General features: G+C 39.6%; 3 protein-coding genes across 3 annotated transcripts; 1 reads left to right on the forward strand and 2 right to left on the reverse strand.

Annotated features, from left to right (window-relative positions):
* Nucleotides 1-4,014: 4,014 nt before the first annotated feature.
* Nucleotides 4,015-9,183, reverse strand: psma6l (proteasome 20S subunit alpha 6, like). The gene is made up of 7 exons (XM_053320672.1): nucleotides 8,929-9,183; nucleotides 7,732-7,826; nucleotides 6,865-6,946; nucleotides 5,961-6,116; nucleotides 5,486-5,664; nucleotides 4,946-5,040; nucleotides 4,015-4,545 (listed from the first exon to the last, which is right to left on the reverse strand). The coding sequence occupies exons 1-7, from the start codon at nucleotides 9,002-9,004 to the stop codon at nucleotides 4,488-4,490; spliced, it is 741 nt and encodes a 246-aa protein (XP_053176647.1). The 5' UTR covers nucleotides 9,005-9,183; the 3' UTR covers nucleotides 4,015-4,487.
* Nucleotides 9,184-9,279: 96 nt separating this feature from the next.
* On the forward strand, nucleotides 9,280-14,802 carry LOC128359808 (inositol-tetrakisphosphate 1-kinase-like). The gene is made up of 12 exons (XM_053320132.1): nucleotides 9,280-9,300; nucleotides 9,479-9,573; nucleotides 9,897-9,921; nucleotides 11,560-11,682; nucleotides 11,845-11,962; nucleotides 12,053-12,154; nucleotides 12,350-12,390; nucleotides 12,520-12,685; nucleotides 12,897-12,964; nucleotides 13,349-13,511; nucleotides 13,596-13,743; nucleotides 14,688-14,802. Exons 1-12 carry the CDS (start codon nucleotides 9,280-9,282, stop codon nucleotides 14,800-14,802), a joined length of 1,185 nt encoding a protein of 394 aa, XP_053176107.1.
* On the reverse strand, nucleotides 14,254-21,427 carry LOC128360407 (DNA ligase 1). Its single transcript, XM_053320833.1, has 6 exons — nucleotides 21,353-21,427; nucleotides 19,241-19,281; nucleotides 19,072-19,141; nucleotides 18,462-18,527; nucleotides 17,263-18,299; nucleotides 14,254-15,896 (listed from the first exon to the last, which is right to left on the reverse strand). Exons 1-6 carry the CDS (start codon nucleotides 21,396-21,398, stop codon nucleotides 15,828-15,830), a joined length of 1,329 nt encoding a protein of 442 aa, XP_053176808.1. The 5' UTR covers nucleotides 21,399-21,427; the 3' UTR covers nucleotides 14,254-15,827.
* Nucleotides 21,428-21,973: the final 546 nt, after the last annotated feature.

The following is a 21,973-nucleotide window of genomic DNA, read 5'->3' on the forward strand; positions in this document are numbered from 1 at the left end:
GTGTGTGTATGTGTTCTGTAGGAGGTCCAGGCAGGCTGCATCACTGCTGACACACTGCTGCTGGTAAATCCAGCTTAGTGTGTCTAAAACAGGCCTATGAAATCTGCCACAGGGCCCCTAATGCTAGGGCCGCTGTCACCCTCAATCACTCACACACACCTAATCCCCACGCCGTGACCCAACACACACACACACACACACACACACACACACACACACACACAGCCTGACTACCCTGATGCTCTGGGCCCATTCAGCTCGGCAAACAGTCCCAGTACCAGGAGACACCAGCCACAGGGTCAACATTTCAGATTGGAGGAGGAAGGAAGGAAGGGGGTGGGGGGGTGAGTTAGCGAGCAAGTTAGGAAAATGTTGTGTGCACTACTAGCAGGTGGGGGAGCATGGGCCTGGAGTTGGGAAACAGGTGGAGGTGGTGGTCAGCTGGGACAGACAGAGGAACAGAATTGAGGGATGCTGAGGTGCATGGAAGGAATGAAGAGAGGATTAATATGAGTTTTAACAGACAGTGTGTGAGAAAAGTTAAATTGTGATAAAGGAGATAATGTAATAAGAAACTAATTATCAATTGTTTGTTCTATAAATTGTGGAAAGATTGTCTCCCCAATTTCCTAAAGCCTAAGGTGTCTTCTTAAAATAGTTTGTTATACTCCAAAACCTAAATATATTCCACTTAATGTTACTTTAGAGTAAGAAAAGTAGGAAATCATGACACTAGAGAGACTGGAACTAAGAATGTTTTGGCATTTTACCACTAAATGATTGTTACACAGCAAAATTGTATATGTTGGAACACCATTCTTAGCGTGAACTTCTACAGATACTCAGATGATTTTGCTGTTATTCTAATAAATGATCAGGTAATCTCTAAAGTCACGGTCAAGAATGTGGAAAGGCCTTTTTCATGACAGTCACGTTAGGAAACTGTCATGTCACTGTCACTGTAAATAATAAAACTAACAATGGCTGACTTCATTTAGCTGCTTCAGTTTGAGGGTCCTGGTACTGTACAAACTGTCTTACTAGGACATTTGAATAGAACTGAGCCATCATTAACCACTGTGACAAAAGTACTTCAGTAACATACCCAGTAAGAATCAGGATAATTTAGCAGAGTATGGACAACATACTGAATATACAACTTCATGACCTCCAGTTTGAGCTGTGACCACATGCTGACATGGTGCACTGATTGCTGTGACTTGCATGATCACAGTGAACAACTCTGTATGATTGCAGAGTTTGACCTGTGTGGTTCTCTCATTTCTGGGCAGATCTTCCATGTCTTTCTGCACTCATGCATTGTGGATGTCTGTCAGTCCTAAAAGATTTTTTTTGTGTTCTCCCAGGTTATCAAACACCTACAGGGCCATACATGAGGATGAAGATTCAACCTTCAAGTCAACAGTTTGAGCAACAACTTTCGCTTCGTCTTAAAATGACTAGTTTACTTTTGCAAAACATCTTCCTGTGGATAAACCTGCATACTAGTATTTGTACCTTTGTGCCTTTACTTATAAGGCCACGAAACACTCCAGCCTGTAAGGTAAAGTGGCTGCAAAGAAGAATTAACTTAAGAGGGCTATCAATGTAACTTAGGATGGTCTTTCACCAGTAGCTTTAAGGAGACTAGCAGGGCTTTTTGCTGCTCTGATTGAGAGTCACTGATACAGGACAGCCAGCTTAAATCCTGTTGTCTGCAAACTGAGGATCCAATAATTTTATTCTAATGAGTCAATATTATTTTTAGCTTCAATTAGTGATATCTGCCTGGAAACACCTGCAGAATTACAATCTTCTACCATGCAGGGTTATTATAGTTAACTAAAACTAAAACTAGCAGTGAAAAAATAATTTAGTTAACTGATTCTTTTTTTAAAAGAGTTTAAAAAAACAGTTTAAAAAACTAAAACTAAATAAAAACTACAATGAACAATGCAAAACTAACTCAAACTAAACTGAATTGTGGATAAAATCAGCTTGGATTCAGTTTTCTTTTCGTTTTCTCCATTTTTACTGTATTCTGTTCAGTTTGACTTCTTGAGATAACAGGCTAGTACCAGTAGGTGGCAACATAGCAGCTGCTGCATAACACAAGAAGATGCTATATGTGCAATTTATAATTTTCTAGAAAGAAGTTGTTCCAGGCAGAAAACGTCACAGCCCAGTAGTGGGAATATTTAGACTATGTGTGAACTCGTAGAAGATAAAAGTAAAAATGTAGAGATGAAGAGTGATGGGAACATTTGTGGGATACAGCTAAAAGGGAAAAATCCCACTTATGTAAAAGTCCACCTTTGACGTTCTCACAGAAAAGCAGGAGACCACAAACACAACAAATTTTACTTTCAATAATTCAGGAATTATTCATCCTTTACAGCTTCTACTAATCAAGGCTTTCCTCCAAATACCCGTAAAACTAAAACTAAATAAAAACTAAACTAAAACTAGTCAATTCCTCAAAATAAAAACTAAACTAAAACTACTTAATCACTTGTTAAACTACCTAAAATTAAACTGAAATAAAAAAGCCAACTGAAAAACTAAATAAAAATAAAAACTAATGAAATTTTAAAAACTATAATAACCCTACTACCATGTCATTGATCACAAACACATACTGTTAGTAATTGTTTAAGTCAAAAATAACTTTGCTTTCAGCTCTTGTTATTTCAAGATTCACCTCCACTGTCACAGATAGGCAGAAAACGCTCATCACGTATGCCTCACATAGTAGTGTTTGTATTTCAGGTAAGGATGGAAATGTGCTGTTTGATGTTGTATATAGAATCATTTTGCAATGTTTTTACATGTAATAAAGATTATTTCTGATGTATTGTCTGTCCTGTAGAACTAATAAAATTCTATTAATCAACATAATTTTCCTAAAAAGTTTATTTTCTACAATAAAGTAAAAGCAGACTCACATGGCTGCTGTTTGTCATTGTATGTATTCATGTTTAAGTGTGAATTTGTGGGTTGTGTGCACAAATGCCAGATTCATGCAGATTGGCTGGTGACATTCAGTAACTGAACAGGACAGTGATTTGTATCCTGAAACTAGTGGGTCACTGATACTGGCACACACACGGACACACACACACACACACATACACAAAACAGCACACATAACAAGATGTCATGGAAGGATTGACACACACATGCACGCAATCTCCGAGGACTTGGAAGTGTAATTGTCAAAATAGATTTCCCCAAAATAGAAAAGTACAAACAGAAACACTGAATTCTCATTTGAAATACTCGGAAGTTAGAAGCAGGCGCAACATTGCCATCATGTGGTCATAAGAAGTACTTCAGGATCACCTGCAGTACTGTAGACAGAGTGGATGGACTTTAGGAGCCAGCAATGCAAATCTGCTACATGACTTTTTGCATGATAGACTGATGCATTATTTTTTTTTTAAACAAAAAAACATTATAAATACGACTATAATTACTGCAACAACAAAAAAAACGTTTGTATAAGTTATACTGACATCTCATCAAAATATCCTTCACTATCAAAAATGATATGATTTGGTGGAATAAGTTGTTGTTTCATTCAGGCCCTACAGTCCTTAAAACTGACCTGCAAACAGCCAATAACCAGAAAGTGACCTCAGGTAACGTGATCAACTCACTGGTGCCATCTGCTGTTCAACAACAGGGATTGGGAACTGGCAAGCACTGATTTGAGAGGTGGGGGTGGGATTCAATAAGTTTTGACTTCTTCCCACTCCATTTCGAATGTTGTTGACAGTGCATTATATTTTCTGTCGGGTGTAGGTTCGCTATTTTTGGTGAGAACACTGTGCTTTCATTTTTTATGCGCTGTTTTTGTTTTGTTTTTTGTCACACATTCTAAATAAAAAATAATCTAATCTAATCTAATCTAAAACAAGTGGAATGTTGCTTAATCAGGATATTGGCAAAAATTGGGGAATAAACACACTTAACTCCTTCACTTAAAACAAAACAGTTGTTTTTAAAGGGGTGAGTCCGGTGGACATTTTTATTGCAATTTTTGAAGTGTGGCTGTGACTACAAAGGCAGTGTTACAAACATACAGTATTAAATAAGATGTATGACAAATATTCTGTACACATCCTAAGAAAAGCAGAGGCTGTCATGACAATGTCACAGCTTGTCTTGTCCACTGAAGATGGTCAATATGCCAGATCAGATATTTAAACCTAGTTATACAATGTTTGTTATGTTATTATGTTACTGTATTGAATAAAAAAGCCCACTGAAAATGTCTTATGAAACATTATAAATCTGAGCAATCCTTTATAACAGTGTTTCTTCTTCAGGTGTGCATGATAAAACTTCCAGCATAAACCAGGTGAAAGCCAGTGTACTTTTGGATATCAGACTGTAGGTAGCAGTGTTGTTAAATTGGAGAAATCAAGCACACCGAAAATGAAATACTATGATGAATGACGGACTGAAATTTGTGGGAACACCTTTTACTCCCGTTCTGCGATGGCAATGAGGTGGACTTCTACCTCTGCCTCCGACAGTGTCCTAGTGGATGAACAGGGGAGGAAATGAGAGGAGAAAAGTGAAAATGGGGATAAAAGCCAGAGGTCAAAAGGAAAAAGTCTTTTAAGACAGGACAACCACATCAACTTTCTGGTCTACTCTAAAAGTTTTGTTTCATAGAGATTAAGATATAAGACATACAAGCCTGAACACCACTGTGACAAAAAGTATTAGACTAAAAATATTAATGCAAAAAGTCACATGACACTCAAGGTTTATGCTTAAGAATGCAACATAAAATCAAAACTACATAAAATACAAGTAATATAAGTGACATTTTTCTGTGCACTAGGCAAAAAAATAATCATCCAGAGCAGTAGTAGTCCCTAACATCTGAGCCATAACAGCCATCATCAGAGTGCAGAGGTCTGAGTGAAGTTACCTGAACTTGGGCATTTCTTTGGTGACCACGCCGACCTCCAGCTCAGTGGCTTTGAAATCCATGCACAGCACAGAGGCCAGACAGGATATAGCCAACTGGAAAGACACACAGGCGTAAGATAGATTTACCTGATTAGTTTAAATACAAACAATAAATTCCTCTGTCAGACATGATTTTTAGGACAGGGCTGCAATGGGAAGACACCAAAACAGAGTTCATGTCTGCTTGACCCTCATGTCTGGACAACAGCAATATCAAGTACAGATATTTGTATAACAAGCAGGATGATGAAAGGACTCTTCCTTTAACTGCACATATTATACTAATTTGTTGAATACTTGATTTTGATTGGTCAATTACACAATTAAACCATTATAGTGTTATTTCTGAATGGCAAGCTGCTGCTATAAATACCAGGCCGGCGCAGTTCTGATCACTGTGACTTTGCACTGGGGTCCTGCATCAACCTGTCAGGCTTTATTTTGCATTCTCCATCAATCATCATGTTTATCCAGCTCCATTAATCAGACTTTGCTGTACCTGCACTGTCCTGTCTTGGGTCAGCTCAGGCTTCTTCTTCAGTTTCTTCTCCAGGTAGCTGTTGGCCTCTGTCTGTTTGGCCCCAACTGCTGTGGCTCTGAAGCCACAGTAGTAGCCTGCAGGGTCACATTTGTACAAGACAGGACCCTGCTGAGGATCCATAGCCACCATGATCATACCTGGGACCAAATGAGAAGAGAGGATGATGGATACGATAAAGAGAAAAGAAGGAATGAAAAGGGAGCTTCGAGTCAAGGAATATGCCGTGTATTCACTGGATGTGAAGTCATTCTATAATAATTAATTGAGTTGTTATACTTCAATATCTTTTTAACTGAATCTGAACAGTCAGAATGCAATAAAAGAAAAATAAATGCATTAAATAATGCATAAGAACGAGGTAAGCTATTGAAATAATTATTTTGCTAAATAGTATGAACTATCTAATGATGCATCAATCAAGATCTTCACTCACAGCAGCCAAGAGGCCTCATTTCAGCGTTTTGTGTGTAGACCTGGGAGATATCAGCCAACCTACGACACAGCATGTCTGCATTGATGTCGTAACCAAACTTATATTTCCATTCTCCTGCTTCCACCCTTGCCCGATGAACCTGGGAACGACTGTCCGCTGCACAGGAATAAACAGGAGGGGTTAAAGGCCAGAGACCTTAATCAATATTATCTTTGAAATAAACAAAAAAGTGTGATTATGGTAACCAAAAAATGCTAGAAGCAGATTTTAACTACTGTGCATACTGTACTGTTGTGCAGAATTACTCAAATGAAAATCTCAATAAGGAAAGGGAAGGAAAATCTCTTCACCTTTAAGAAGTGAAAGCAAATGCAAAAGAAAAAGGACCAAGGAACAAAGGAGCAACATCTACTTTGCAGATGAAAAGCGGTGAGGTTTTTATTTCTTACAACGTTATTAATATACGTTTAAAACTCATCTTGCATAGTCACATTTGTGTATGATAATTATATTAGATTATATTATATTACAATGAATGATTATGTTCATTATCAATTAATCTGGTGATTCTCATAGATTGTATTAATTGTTTTCATCTATGAAAGAAGAACGAAGAGAAAGAACTAAACCTATACCGCCTATACGCCTATACCCAAAAATATTTAGTTTTACTATTTCACTTGACAAAAAGAAGCAGCACATCTGCTGGAACCTGAGAATGTGTTGCATTTTTTCTCTATTTAGGCTTGAAGAATGACTGAAATGATTAATCGTTTACCAAAATACTGGCTTATTACTTGACCGTTGAATGACTAATCAATTAATTAATTTCAGCTCTAAATTACATTACAGTACTGTGACCCCAGTTGTTGGACAATGACATGTGTGTGTGGAGAATACGTACCATTGTGTCCAGTCATCACACAGCCAATACGAGGGGTCAGTTTGAACATGTTGGTCAAAGTGGATGAGTCCAGCAGCTTGTCCTGCAGTTGAGAAAGGTCACAGTGTCACATGCAACTTACCAAACTGTACCGTGCCACAGAACATCAATATTTCACTGTGCATGTGAAATATCAACACTGCGTTTACCACAAATACATGATTGCATAATATGTTAGCGTGCAGCTGAACTAAACTTTTTAACTGTTTTATTTGGGGTTAATAGAGCTGTTTTTTGTAGTCAAAAAGATGACTGATGCCCATCAGATGCATGTGGAGGGCAATATGTGTGAATCTTATAACACTGTTGCCCATAAAGAATAAAATATTTTTTTACTTTTTATCATGAAATGATTGTGACAATGTAATTTATTCTTGATAGATAAAGTGTATATATTCTCAAAATTGTATTGATCAAACTCATTGCACCTGGTCAAAAGTGATTAGTGATGTGTATAAATAGAAAATAAAAAGAGGAATGTGTCTGAAAACAAAATTATTCCAACTTTATGGGCAACAGCACTTTTTTCTGAATAAAAAATATTTTGCAATCTCTTGCTCGTCCTTTGCTCTCCATTATCATTTTGAATCTTCAGGTTTAAATGTAGACTCACTGAGCACCTTCTGAATGTACTGAAAGCTTACCAAAGTCAAAGTAGCCTCTGGCTTGGAAATGTGAGAACTGGCATCATTATGGCTGTATCGTATTCATGTGTTTGACTGTCAAAGTCAGCAGAATACTGTAGTGTACAGAGGTGTCATTGTTTCACTTCAACTCACATCATCCCAATGAGAAAGTGTGTGTGTTAGTGTGTGTGTAAGGTCTTACAGGTATTTTCTTTTGTGTGACCACCACAACGCTGTCTGTCCCACGAACTCCCACTGAAGTCAACCCGCTCTGGGAGATGGCTTTGAAGGCATACTCTATATGACAGCACATGTAACAGGAAAAAAGAACAAAATAGAAAAGAATATACTTTATTAGGTACACCAGTTCAACTGCTCATTAAAGCAAATATAAAATCAGCCAATCACATGGTAGTAACTCAATGCATTTAGGCATGAAGACGTGATCAAGAGGATCTGCTGAAGTTAAAACTACACAGCAAAATGGGGAAGAAAGGTGATTTAATAGACTTAGAACGTGGTATGATTGTTGATGTCAGACGGGCTGATCTGAGTATTTCAGAAACAGTTGATAGAAGATTTGCATCACAAATGTGCATCCGACAAATCTGATGGGATGGTATCATGTCTTTGAGGAATGTTTCCAGTAACATTGAATCCATGCCACAAAGGATTACTGAAGACAAAAGGGGGTCACACCTGGTGTTACACTGTATCTGGTGACCCATCAGATTCTATGACCTGATGACCAGATTTTTTTTACTTAAGTAAAAGTCTCAATACCACAATGTAAAAATACTTCATTTTAAATAAAAATCCGGCATTTAAAATTCTACATGAAGTACTCAAGTAAAAGGACACATTTTGCAGGAAAACAGACACAGCTGCAATTTTGAAAAAAGTTCAACTTTTTGAATGTATAATACTTTCACTTTTGCACTTTAAGTCAATTAAGCTGGTAATACGTCTACTTTTACTTAAGTAGGATATTAAATGTAGGATTTTTGTTGTTGTAGCTAATTAAGTACTTCCTCCAACACTGCAGGTCACAAAATCTGATGGCTCACCAAATACAATGTAACATCGGTACCAACAAGGTGTAGTAGGCCTTCCTAATGAAGTGACAGGTGAGTGTAAATACTTTATTAAACTTGATATTAAAACAGTGCAGTTTATTAAACTATCTATTTACTTTAAAAAGAAAGACCTGTGGTGTCCATTTTTGATGCTATACACCGCACCACCTGACCAGCTAACCATTTTAGCCACATAACAGGAGCTTTTTTGTTGCATTGTTTGTCTAAATATAGTAACTGTGAGTAGTTGTAAAGGTAATAGACTCCCGCTGTGCGGTAACTGGCTATGGTCCAGGACTAAAACACACGAGAAAACGTCTCACCGACTTGGTAGAGGCGGCCCTCCGGTGAAAAGATGGTGATGTGTCTGTCGAAACCTGCGTTGGACCCGCGCGACATTTTTTTTCTCCTCGTGACCTCAGGTGAACTTCACACCGCTGTAATGTATATTTCTGTCTTCCTAAACAACCGATTATTGTTACTTTTTGATAGTTAGTTCATATGACACAGCATGCCTGACTGTGCTGCTGCTGAACAATATGCAGGGTAATGGAGTTACTTCCCTGAGAGAGTTTTACTTTCTCTTTCAATTCTGTTCATTCATTATTATTGGTTGGCAGCAACAAGGAAGTTAAGTGACTTTACCAGTCAGACAGGCCCTCCTGTGGTCGAACATGATCACGACTCTGGAGACGGCACCTTTTAAAAAGACTAAAAGAAGCATAGATTTTATAAGGGGGAAGGGCTGAGTGGATAAGTGCGCCTCAAGACATCCTCCCTCTCTCTCTCTCTCTCTCTCTCTCTCTCTCTCTCTCTCTCTCTCTGTGTGTGTGTGTGTGTGTGTATGTGTCTGTCTCTGCTGGTGGACCCCAGACACGCAGCCCAATGTCAGGCCGCAGGGTTGGATTCTGTCTCAGCGATAAGAAGCGCAGGAGGATGAACCTGGACGCCTTTGCAGAGTTCTGTGCGTAAGTTGATACCGACTTCTATTTTTTTTCTTATTCATTTAACAGCTCATGATTATTGTTATAGCCGCTATACTAATGTTAATGGCATCCCTGGGGTCCCATACAAAAACAATGAGAGTCAGAATTGTATTTATTTCAGTGTATTTTATCTTACATGATGTGTCATATCGCACACTTGCAATAATTTTGTGTCACATATTGTGCTTTTTAATAAGAAACAATGGAAATACTCCAATATGAGGCTACGTTGCTCACTGTCATCCCTGTTTGACATCAGATGACTCCTGTGAAATCATCACCCATTAAATCATTTTTTCTTGCAGGGGCCATAGAGTGGAAGTGGTTGAGGTAAGTGTTTTTTGTCAGAAACATTGTAATGATTCTTTCTAAATGTCAGACCAGGCAGATTTATAAAGAATAAATTAGGAAATGTAGGGTGTGTGGTGGAAAGAGAGGAAGAAGATAAGGCAAGTTTCTTTAGATTGAAGCTGTTAAACCTGTTTATATGTATGTGTGCGTATGTGTGCCCTTGTGAATGTGCTTGTCTCTACATCTGTATGTAGAGTATCTGTATGTGTGTGTACAAAGACGGGTTGATGTATGTCTCCAATCATGGTTTTCTTAGTATACATGCCATAACACCCAAGCACACGTATGCACATTGTGGCATAATGTGATTTTATTCTAGAGGTATACAGTTACAGTATGACAGTAGTGATAGTAGTTGGAAACAGCATGCACCCACAGACACACACACACACATGTGTCATGTACATATGTCCACACCACAACTTTAGTAATCCATGTCACAGCCACCTGCAGCCACCCCCTACAATCTGCTAGTAGCAAAATCGTAAACAATAGCAGCCTGATTGCAACTGCTCAAACATTTCACTGCATGTGGATGTCTATAAAGGAGCATGAGAGACACTGGTTTACACAGAGTAGTCCACATTTAGCTTGAGTTTATAAGAAGTAAGCACAAATATCACCAGGAAATATTAAAGAAAATAATCAGCAGTACTTCTTTTATCAGAGTCTCACGCTTGGCTTCACAGAAATAGAACATTTGCTGCTATATACAAAGCACTGATGTCTAAAACTGCAGTGGTTTGCATAGACATTTTCAGGGGCATTACATGATTATAACTCAGTTGAAGAAGAGAGGGACTATGGGGGAGGAAACAACAAAGATGGTACAAATGTCTGTAAGTGGATTGTTTTTGCCCAAAATGGCATCATGTAGGGCAGTGGCTTTAAAAACTTTTTTGGGTGGCACCTTTTTCTTGTCTTGTGACCGAAACTGAAACTGAAATGTGAAAACCACAATCTTATCAAGTAAAAATACTGTTTTGTTGAGTTTTTTTGGTCAAAGTAATTTCATAAACAGTGTCTTAACATTATGCTGCAGTCCATTTACCGACAGCCCTGTTGTTGTACATAAATGGAACATCAGTTTAATTAGTTTCACCTGTGCTTTCACTGCTGTGACTGATCACAATGTCTGTCACGAGGAAATTTGATTAAACATTTGACTTATTGTGAACTTGTGAAGGTGAGAATCCTTTAAATAAAAAAAATCAAAATAAAAAATAAAATAAAATAAAATCAATTTGATCAGTTAATGCTAAAACATTATTCACAGATTAGCAACTACTGTGCGACTGTTTTTTGCAGGGATGCACCAATCTGATATTGGTATACTGGCCTCAATACTGACCCTCTTAATTGGACTATTTCTTTGTCAGTATCATTATGAAATCAAATGTGTCTGCTATCAATAATAATAATTTATAAATACAAATGATTTTGATGAGATCCACACAATGAGATCTACAGATTTTAAATTTGGGAATAATAGAAGACTGATTTTTAGACTCAGAGTTTAGGAATCCAAATCATTATAAGGAAAAATAAAGTATTTCATTATAAAGTACTTTAATAAATGTACTACATAGGGATAAAACTGTTTGTTTTCTGTCACAGATTGACCTCACTCGGCCGCTGGTACCCCAGGGACCCTTCGATGTCATCATTCACAAGCTGTCTGATGTCATTGTGGAGGCAGAGCATGACAGCCAATCGCAGCAGCTCCTTGCCAACTTCCAGGTAAAAATACAGTTGAACATTAATATATATTGAGGTTTATTGTTTATGCAGCAATAATCAAGACGCATATATTTGCTTATGATCAGCAACTCAGTGGTTCAAGCAGTCATGCTGAAAGTGATAAGTGAAAGTGAACGTCTCCCTCTTTCTGTTACATTACAGAACTATGTGTCAGCTCATCCAAGTACAGCTCTTCTGGACCCTCTGCCTGCCATGACACAGCTATTAGACCGCTTTGCCTCTTATCGGATCATGAGCAAATTGCACAATTCCCTCCGAGGTCTCAGTCACCATAAAAATAGTGATAATACTGTACGTCTACTACTTGATTGTAGTTATTAACCCCTGCTTATTCTATTGTGTTTAACAGACTGGCGTATTTGCAGTCCTCCCTACCTAGAGATCTACAGTGAGACTGACCTGTCGTCCATTCACCAGGCTGTGATGAGCCAGGGCCTGAGCTTCCCTCTTAGTCAGTTCACTATCTGTCTGTCTTTTTTAGCTTCTTCATGTCTATAAATGAAGCCTGAAATCTGCATTTTAAAAAGTATACAGAAGATATTAGTCAGATTACTTATTAGTAGGATTGTAGTCAGCAGTGTTTTAACCTTTCAAATGTGTCTCTGTTGAACAAAAGCCATTAAATCATTTTCTCTGTTAACCCCAGTTTGTAAAACCAGAGTGGCGCATGGTTCACTTTCCCATGAGGTATGTGGATTTTGCTTTTCCTTGTTCATAAAGTGTCACTTCTCATGTTTGTTTTGTGCATTCACTGTTGATTATTTGCTCTCTCCTTATTCAGTGTTTGTTTGTCTCTCTATGTGCTTCCCTATGTAGATGTCTCTGATCTTTAGTGTGGAGAGTCTGGCTGATGTTCATCCTCCCTGTGTCCTCCAGAGCTTTGTCAACCACGGAGCTATTCTGCATAAGGTGTTTGTGGTAGGAGACAGACACTTCTGTGTAGAGAGACCCTCACTCAAGAACTTCCCCTCTGGTCCCTGTGGTTAGTCTGCATCGCACCAACAGCACTTGTCTTCTTTTTTTCCCTTCCTTTATCTGCCATGTCCTTCCTTTTCCTTTCTCTTGTTGTCTCCTCATTTCCCATTTCAGTTTCTCCCTTTTGTCTTGCTTTGTCCTATCTTATGCCACCTTGTTTTTCTTTCTTCTATTTGTTCCCTGTATCCACCACACCTTTGCTTTCTCTTTGCCTCCAGACAGGAAGACTATCTTCTTCAACAGTCATCAGGTGTCAAAACCAGAGTCCAGCTCTGATCTCACCTCTGTGAGTATTAGAACAGCAATATTTTTTACACCTCATATGGCAGCAGAATTTTCTTCTTTTTGAACACAATTTTCTGTATAAGAATGTCCATATAATGTCATATTTGACCTTTCCTAAAGTGACCCAGAATATACAAACATAGACATATTTCAACTTTTGGATGTTCTGAGGTGTACTACACTTGGAGTATGTGCTTTTTCTCAATGACTGATTAAGTATTTATGAATAAAGAACAGATTTATGGTATAGAGATGAGGGAATACTGCTGAGGCTCAGAATATGAGCAGTATGTCAGGGTTACACTTTTAGATACGGACTCACCCACACAGCACCTTTAGAGGGTGACATCCACCCTAAAAATACTCTCTCCTCCTGTTCTCCAAGCTGGACGAGCAGATGCCGCGCCTGCCTCTTCCCAGCTCCGAGGCCGTGGCCGCCCTGGCCCGAGAGCTCCGAACTCAGCTGGGCATGGCTCTGTTTGGAGTGGACGTCATCATCAACATACACACACACACCCTCACTGTCATAGACATCAACATCTTCCCAGGTACCACACAGTTGTAAACACACAGACACACGCACAGACACACACAGGCCCAGCGATAATCTGATATACTCTTCTCTCTGTCAGGCTACGAGGGAGTGCCCCAATTTTTCTCCTCTCTGCTCAGCCACATTGAGTCAGTGCTGGACAAACAGACCTCTGCTGGCCCCCGGGCTACTGGCTCTCTTGAGTCAACACACACTACAGGTGGTCCATCTGCTGCAACAACTGCTCTGTGAGTCACCCCAGGAGGCAGATTACAGATTGTGTGTGTTTCATCAGCTTCACAGAACAAACAAAAGTCAGTTATTGGAAGTTTTTCTGTTTGGTCAGGACCAAAATTCTCCTCAGCTGCTTTCAAGACTTTGCCTTAAATGTGAGAAGTTATTTATTTGTAATTGTAAGAACATGTAAAATGATTTAATCTTAAAGTGCACCCCCTGTAATGAAGTGATTCTGCTCGAACAACGTCTACGAGTCGCCCATCAAAACAGCCAAAACATTAAAGTTTAATACACTTTCCGTTTATTGATTGACAGGTAGCATAGAAGAAGATACAGCAGGCACAAAATACAGCACTCTGATTGGCCAGTAATATTACAAAGGGTGTTTTTGTCATCTTTTTGTTTTTCTCCTGTCATTTGAAATGTCCACTATGCCCTTATGTCAACCCCCCCCCCCCCCCCACCCCCTCCCTTCCCTACCACCTTACCCCCACACATACACACACAACCCACCCAGACAATTCCTACATCCTTCTTGCTGGTTTGTCAGATACATTTTGTGGAAACATTTTGCACTGCTATAGAAAAAAGAAAACTACAGTACATTCATTTTTCATTGAAGTGAACAAACATCTCATCTTTGGAATAGACAGTAACGAACTCATCAGTCTTAACTGATTACGTGTGTTATTATCATGTGTTTACACAAGTTGACCGGCTGCTTTCACCTGTGTTCAAATGAGATTATAAATCTTGGCTGTGTAGAAAAAGAGATTTATATTTGCTATATGAGTAATATATGATGCACTTTGATTACATATTAAAATACATGTAATAATTGATTACTTGGCTAATTATTGCATTCACATGTGCTGTAGTCTATATTGTGTTATTGCAGTAAATTGGCCTCCAGTGGTAACCCTGTTAATCCTGCACCATGTGCATGTGTACCCAGTGTCCTCTTGGGAGCGCTGTTGCTTTATATTTCCTATGACCTTGGCTTGGAGACAGTGATATCTGATATTTACACGGATGACATGAGAGCCACAGCCGTGACAAATGTGATGTAACACTACTGAGCGGTTATCAATGCTATTGTCAGTGTTACCGAAAAGACAACAAATGGCTTTAGTGTCTCCCTCTTCCCTCGACTCCTCCTTGGCTTGATAAGATAAGAGTGCAAAGCTGGCTGAGAACCTGAAGTGACACTTTTAGACCTTGTAAGCTCTAAGTACATCACGTCCTGTCTCCACACACTGACCCGAGACAAACTTAACATCTGACATACGTATTGGTATGCAGCATTTTCAACAGCGGTCGTCTACTTCCCGTGTTTTGCTCGTGTCACCCCGGTTCGCCTCAAACAGTCTGGTTTTAACAGTGCATGAGCCAAATGAAACGCAATCCTCATTACTACTAGAAATAATGACTTACTCCTGTGTAGAAACATCAGTAATACATATTGTTAACAGTCAGAACAGCAGGAACATTGTACACACGGTTATCAATTATTGCACAAAATATATATTATATACTGAAATACACATATTAATTGTAATAGGGAATCTGTTTTTCCCAACAAGAACACACCATCAAGCATGACACCTTCAGGAGGCAAGAAGCACTGGTCGCCAGTGTTCATGACTCATGATTTCAAAGATGAGGGTGTATGTGTGGTTGGCAATCTCCAGTCAGAAATAACATTTGAATAAAAGTGCTGAATGCTTTGCATCTATGGCGGTTTACAACTGAACCAAAGTCACCTGTCTACCTTACAAACAGCATTTACAGGTACGGTGACAGGGACACGAACGGGACACGAAAAGCTAGAAAATGCGTCTATTTTTCCTCTTACACTAAAACAAGCACGGAGGAAAGTGTGACAGCACATTTCAGGCAAACTAAACGCCAAAAATGAAACAAGTGTATGTACAGTTTTCTACTAGTGTCCGTTTACATCTGAAGACATTTCTCTGACAGGATTCGAAGGCTGTTAATGGAAAACGTGAGTGTGTGAACGTGAATGCAACAAAGGGTTTTATCAGTCTGTGTGTGTGTGTGTGTGTGTGTGTGTGAGAGAGTGTTAATGTGTGTCTTATCCTCTGCGAAGCTCCCTAAGCTCTGCAGCGACTTTGCGTAACTCTGCTTCAATCTCCAGCAGCTCCTGTAGATGGAAAACATGAGAAAACACACAGTTACACTTTAGATAACAGCCCACAAATGACAGTGTAAATACTGCCTGTTGTACAAAAATCTAAAGGGAAAAAGTAGATGGGATGTAGAAATAAATGACACAGTAAATACTGAATAATTAGAGATTAGACTATCCTTTGTTTTTCTATTTTTTATCTCCTGATTGTTTTCCACCTTTTATGTCTGCTTTTACTTCATCACATTTCCTCTTAATCTTTTTATTGCCCACTTTATTTTATATAGCCCTAATTTTATTATTTATTTATTCATTATATTCTATTAATCTTTTATTATCTTTTGTTTTTGGGGGGTATTCTGAATTTTCACCCTAGCTCTGGTGTTTCCTCACAGATTCCTGTTTGTATTGAGCCATTATTTCTTTCTTTTCTTTTTCTTTTTTTACTATGTAAAGCACTTTGTTCTACATTATTGTATGAAAAGTGCTATACAAATTAAGTCTGATTGATTGATTGATTGCTTGATTGATTGATTTTAAAACTACCTGGTACATATCAAATATATAATAATAACAATATCAATTTTATCCAAATTCAGTTCAAAGCCAATGTTTACTCTGCTTACTGAATAGGCAAAATAAGCAAACTTACATTATCAGTTTATCTATAAATTTGTCACCTGTGTTTCGATACTAACATTTTCCTTTGCATGGTCTATTCTGTACAAACCACATCTATTGCACGTCTGTCTACCCTGGAACATAGATACCTCTTGGCTAATCCTGAGCTTTCATCTATTACTCCCTGTTAAAATAGTTTTTTAGGGAGGAATTTTTTTCCTTCTAAGAATAAAGGATGCTGTACAGACTGTAAAGCCCCCTGAGGCAAATTTGTGATTTGTGAGTTACTTGTTTATATGATCTCTTTCAATACTGAAATAGACACATTTTGTTTACTGTTCAACTGTATTTATTGTGGTGAAAGACTGTACTGTGTTAAATATACCAGAGTGAGTAATGCTGCATATTACAGCCTGTGTATCAAATATTCACTTTGTATTTACCTTGAAAATGTGGTGAACAATGAATAGCTTTATTTTACAGGCTACACAGCCTGTAACTACAGTGTAATTACAGAGAAAAGGGGGTGAATTGTCTCCAAGAGATTCGGTAACAACAGTCACTTCAGCTTAAATTACTCATGTGTGCTATACAAAAAAAAGTAAGTCCTCTGTTGAATTGCTGAATCACTTGCCTAACTATTCTTTATACTGTAAATTGTCCAAAAATGTCAGTGAACACCCTGTAAGCACTTAATGAATAACATATAGCTCTACTGTATGTATTAATATAAAGTCACTTCTTATTTGTACCAACTTACCTCGCCTTCATCCTCTTCTGCGTCCCCTCCATCATCATCATCTTCCTCCTCTGGCCCCTCCTCATCCTCTCTGACATACTCATCCTCATCGTCCTCATCCTCCCCGTTGTCGTTGTCACCCTCCTCCTCCTCTTCCTCCGCGTCCTTGTACCTCTCCCGCTCGAACTGCCGCGTGGCCTCGTCGCTGGCTTTCTCCATTACTCTCTTCTGCTGCGGCTCCTTCACCTCCACCGCCTCCTCCTTCGCTTTGACGTCATTCTCCACTTTCTCGTCGGACCCCTTCTCTCCGTCGCCCTGCTTCTTCTTGCTCTTTTCCTTCTCCTCCGCCGGCTTTTGATCGGCGCCATCCTCTGTCTTCTTCCCCTGCGCCTCCTGCTCCTCCTCCTCCTGCACCCGCTTCATCTTCCTGACGAGCTCGTCCAGCTCCTCCTGCTTCTCCTTCATCTCCCTCTCCTGCTCTGGCTTCTTCTTGCTCTCCTGCTCCTTAAGAAGCTCCTTCAGCTCCTTCTCCACCTTCTCCTTCTCCACCATCAGCTCCACCTCATTCTTCCTCCTCTCCTCCATCCTCTGCTTTTCCACATCCTCTGCTACATCTTCCTTCTTTTCTTGGTCCTCCTTTGGTGTCTTTTCCTTCGGTTCCTCCTTCTGCTCGCTTCCAGAGGCTTTCTGGATCTCCCTCTCCTTCACCGACTCATAGCGCTTCTTCTTCAACTCTTTCAGCAGCTCTTTGAGCTCCTCATCGTTCTTCTCCTCCTTCCCTTTCTTGGTTATCTCCTCAGCTAGCAGCTCCTCAAGCTCTTTAGCTCTCTCCTCCTCTTCGTCCCTCCCTCTGTCTTCGATCCGTGGCTCCTCGATCATCTTCTCCTTGGTGTCATCCTCCTCTGTCCCATCTTCCTTCTTGTCCTCTGTCTTGGTCACGTCGCTGTCCTCCGTCGCCTCCTCCGTCGCCTCCTCATCCCTCTGCTCAAAGTCACTCTCGTCGTCGGCCAGATTGTACTCATATCTCTCCTCCTCGTCCTCTCTCTCATTATCTCTCTCTGTGGAAGCGAGATTGCAACGGTCAGTGTAGTGCTCATCGCGGCGCCACAGTGCATGAGCACTGTGAGTAATTAAAGGTGAAGACATCACTTTCATATAATTTCAATTCCATGCAAAAGACAGCCTGACATAAATGTGTGTGAGTGTGAATTTCTGCATACCATCATCAGCCAGCCTCTGCAGTTCCCTTAGCAGACCCTGGTGTCTTTGCACTTCATCAAGTTCCTCTGTGAAGGGAATATTAAGAGACACAGCAACACTTTAACACAACTGTGCTGCAAAAACACAGTCCAGAAAAACAGCAGTGTTGCTGAAAATGAAAAGGGAACTCTGCACATCTTTGCACAACAAGAGGAATGTGATAAAACACCCATCACAGATTAATAGTAAATGTAAATTACAGCAAATAAATCTCCATCCTGTGATCGATGTATTTCAGTCATTCAGTATATTCTCATGTTCTGTTCTGTTAAATTAAACTTTATCAATGAATAATTTGGTTAATAAAACATCAGAAAATCTTGAAAAATTGCTGTAACCATTTTCTAGTAGACAATTATACATGTTGTGTCTTGTTTTGTCTGCACAACCACCAAATGTTTAATTTATGATCATATAAGAGAAAGAAAAGCAGCAAATTAAGGTAATTCTGGCCATTGTTTACTTAAAAAATACATACAAGATTCATCAATTATCAAAATTGTTAATTTTCTATTTCAGCTCTGAACACCAGATGATATTATTTGATGGATATATTATTAGAGGTGTCACCTGCCAGCTGGGGGCCACATTCATGTTGTGGCCCATCTCCATTCAGCGTCTCCTGAATAATACATTCAACCTTGAGGCACAAAAAAATATATGTAATTAATAATGAAGATATTAAAATATCTACATTATACTGAATGATACAGGATGTAAAAAAGAACTTGCTTCTGACCTTTGCATCATTAAGGGGTGAGGTTACTGGCCGGCATCCCACTGCATAAGACAAAGAGAGAGGTGCAGAAAGAGTAAAGAGAGAGAGAGAGAGAGAGAAAGGGAGAATGGCGATTAAAATCAATATGTTTAGCATTTGTGTCGCAGTTAAAAACTGCACCAAACTACCTCACAGAGCAGCACAGGTCAAACAGTTTGTTTACTCAGCAGTGGTTTGTCCTGCATGGGTGTGGGGGAAGCTGTTCCCTCATTAAGGTAAGCACAGTTACCTTGGTAAAGCGACACAGAAAAGAAGCTTATCCCTCTCTCCCCTTCACCCTCTCCATGATGCAGAAATTCCCATCGGCTTAAACTCACAGGTAGTTTCCCACCAGGGCTAAATCAGTCACCAATCCCTGCCTGCCAGTAGATCATTAAAGGCACACTAAGCAGCAGTGTGTTCAGTGTCTCTTTCTCACAGAGATACACTGAATCTAACAAGGGTCTAAATGTCAGTATAGATAAAAATCCATGTTCAGCCTGCAGACCGCAACCTTTGTTTTGTATTGGTTGAGATAATATAACATAAGGTGCTGTTCAATCTCCACACTGCTGCTTATTCATGGATCTACATGTCAGGCTATGAACTTCGGGTCAAATGAAAAAGATTTTTTTATTTTCTGACAAATTGCCACCATCAACATGATCAAAGGTACTATCTTTACTCTCAGTTGGAGTCTAAATTTTTAAAAACCCTCAATAAGGTCAACTTTTAAACCCAGCCTCAAATATTTGACCCAATATGGACTCAAACTGTACAAACACTGCGGACACAGATTCAACACTGTCTGTATCTCAAGTGTGTATACTTCTTTCACCGACGTGACAGCTGCAGGTTTCATCTGAACTCTGCGGTCTGTGTCAGCTCACAGTCAGATCAGCACAGATCAAGATCAATAAGACTAATTGATACCATGGTCAGTGATGAACCCACAATGACACGTGAGTGAGCTGCCCACAGTTTGGCCCTGTAATGCCCGGCATGTCCATGTGATGAACTGTTTGTGTGTGTGTGTGTGTGTGTGTGTGTGTGTGTGTGTGTGCGTGTTATCCACACTCTCTGAGCTGGTACACCCCAGGCTCATAATTAACACTGTGATCTGGCCCTGATTGTATTCTTAACCTGCTGCTGCACAGTCAACCAAACCAAATGTTAGAAATAAAGAAATCAAGTGCAAGCAAATGATTGGACAGGCTCAGCTCCAACATGCACAATGATGAGTTCATAAAATGATATCTTAATTTACACTGAACTGTAACTTGTATTTTAGAGGTATAGCAGCCTATCACTATTGGGCTTTTATAACATGATGTGGTGAGATGTATCTTCTAAAACCAGCCAAAAATGCTTCAGCTCTGCTTCTATAGGGTGGCTTTGACTACTGCTGGCCTATCACACACTGCGACAGGCACAAAATAAAACTTAAAGCACCAAACATTATGTAGGTTATCTGCATCAGACTGTGCGTAACACATATTAGCCTGTTTTTCACCCGTATGTCTCTGTGGGAAACAGACTCCTCTGTAATTCTCACCCTCCACAGGAAGTCTGCACTTATATTAATTAACATGATGTTCACAGCAGCTGGCTGGCGCATATCAGCGGGCACGTGCGCATCTTTTATTTCCCATTATGTTGTATACGTACAGGAGGACTGGCTCGTATAATACAAGATATGCGTATGTGTAGAAAATAAATAAATAAATAAATAAATAAATAAAAGGTGCAGAATCCAGTCTCAACAGACAGAAAGCAGAAAGGTGAGCGCATAACAAATTATGTAACAACGCATTTGTTTAGCCCATTAGTCTAAATCCCTGAGGCTTTCATTAAGGTTACCATACACACACACACACAGTCTATTTCTATTCAATATGACGCGTTGTATTTGGTCTGTTGTCTACTATAAAGGCTGTTTAATGCCAGCAGGAATAATAACTATGTGTGTGTGAAAGATGCGGCTCGCCTGAGATGAGAGATCCTCGCGTTTTGTAGCGTTTATTCCCACTGAGCGCCCCGCAGTCCATCACACTGTATCCATGTATGTGTTCAATCAATGTGATGGATTCTTACCTCCGACAGCAGCCCAAAGAAAAACCGCGGTTATCAAAATTCCCATAGGATCCGAAAAGTGAGGCTTCCTGCAGGAGATAACCTTGAAATAACGGGCTGGGAGCTTCTTCACACACCCGCCGAGCGAGGTGGAGCCGGACAGTGGAGCACAGCGGCGCGTGTGTGTGTGCGTGTGCGCGTGTACGTGTATCTGTATGTTCAGTCTGACTTAGCCGACTTTCGGGGACACACTTAAGAGTGAAGACCATTTAATTGGGGTTAGCCTGGTCAAGTAGGAACAAATTCTGGGTTCACATTTGGGAAAAGGTTGATTTTGCAGTTGTGAATGTTAGTCTATAAAATGTCCCCAAAAAGGATCTGTGTGTAGTTTGACTTAGCCTACTTTCGGGGACACATTTAAGACTAAGGACCAGTTAATAGGGGACAGCTTGTCTAATTAGGGACAAAACCTGTTTCCTCGTGTGTGTGTGTGTGATCCAGGAAATTAATGTAACTCTATATAATGTCCCCAAAAGTAACCTAAGTAAAATCAGTGGGTGAGGTTAGAGAATAAGGGTATGTCTCCAGGAAATTAATGTAACTCTCTATAATGTCCCCAAAAGTAACCTAAGTAAAATGTGT

This window comes from Scomber japonicus, chromosome 6, assembly GCF_027409825.1.
Source record: "Scomber japonicus isolate fScoJap1 chromosome 6, fScoJap1.pri, whole genome shotgun sequence".
Classification (NCBI taxonomy): domain Eukaryota; kingdom Metazoa; phylum Chordata; class Actinopteri; order Scombriformes; family Scombridae; genus Scomber; species Scomber japonicus.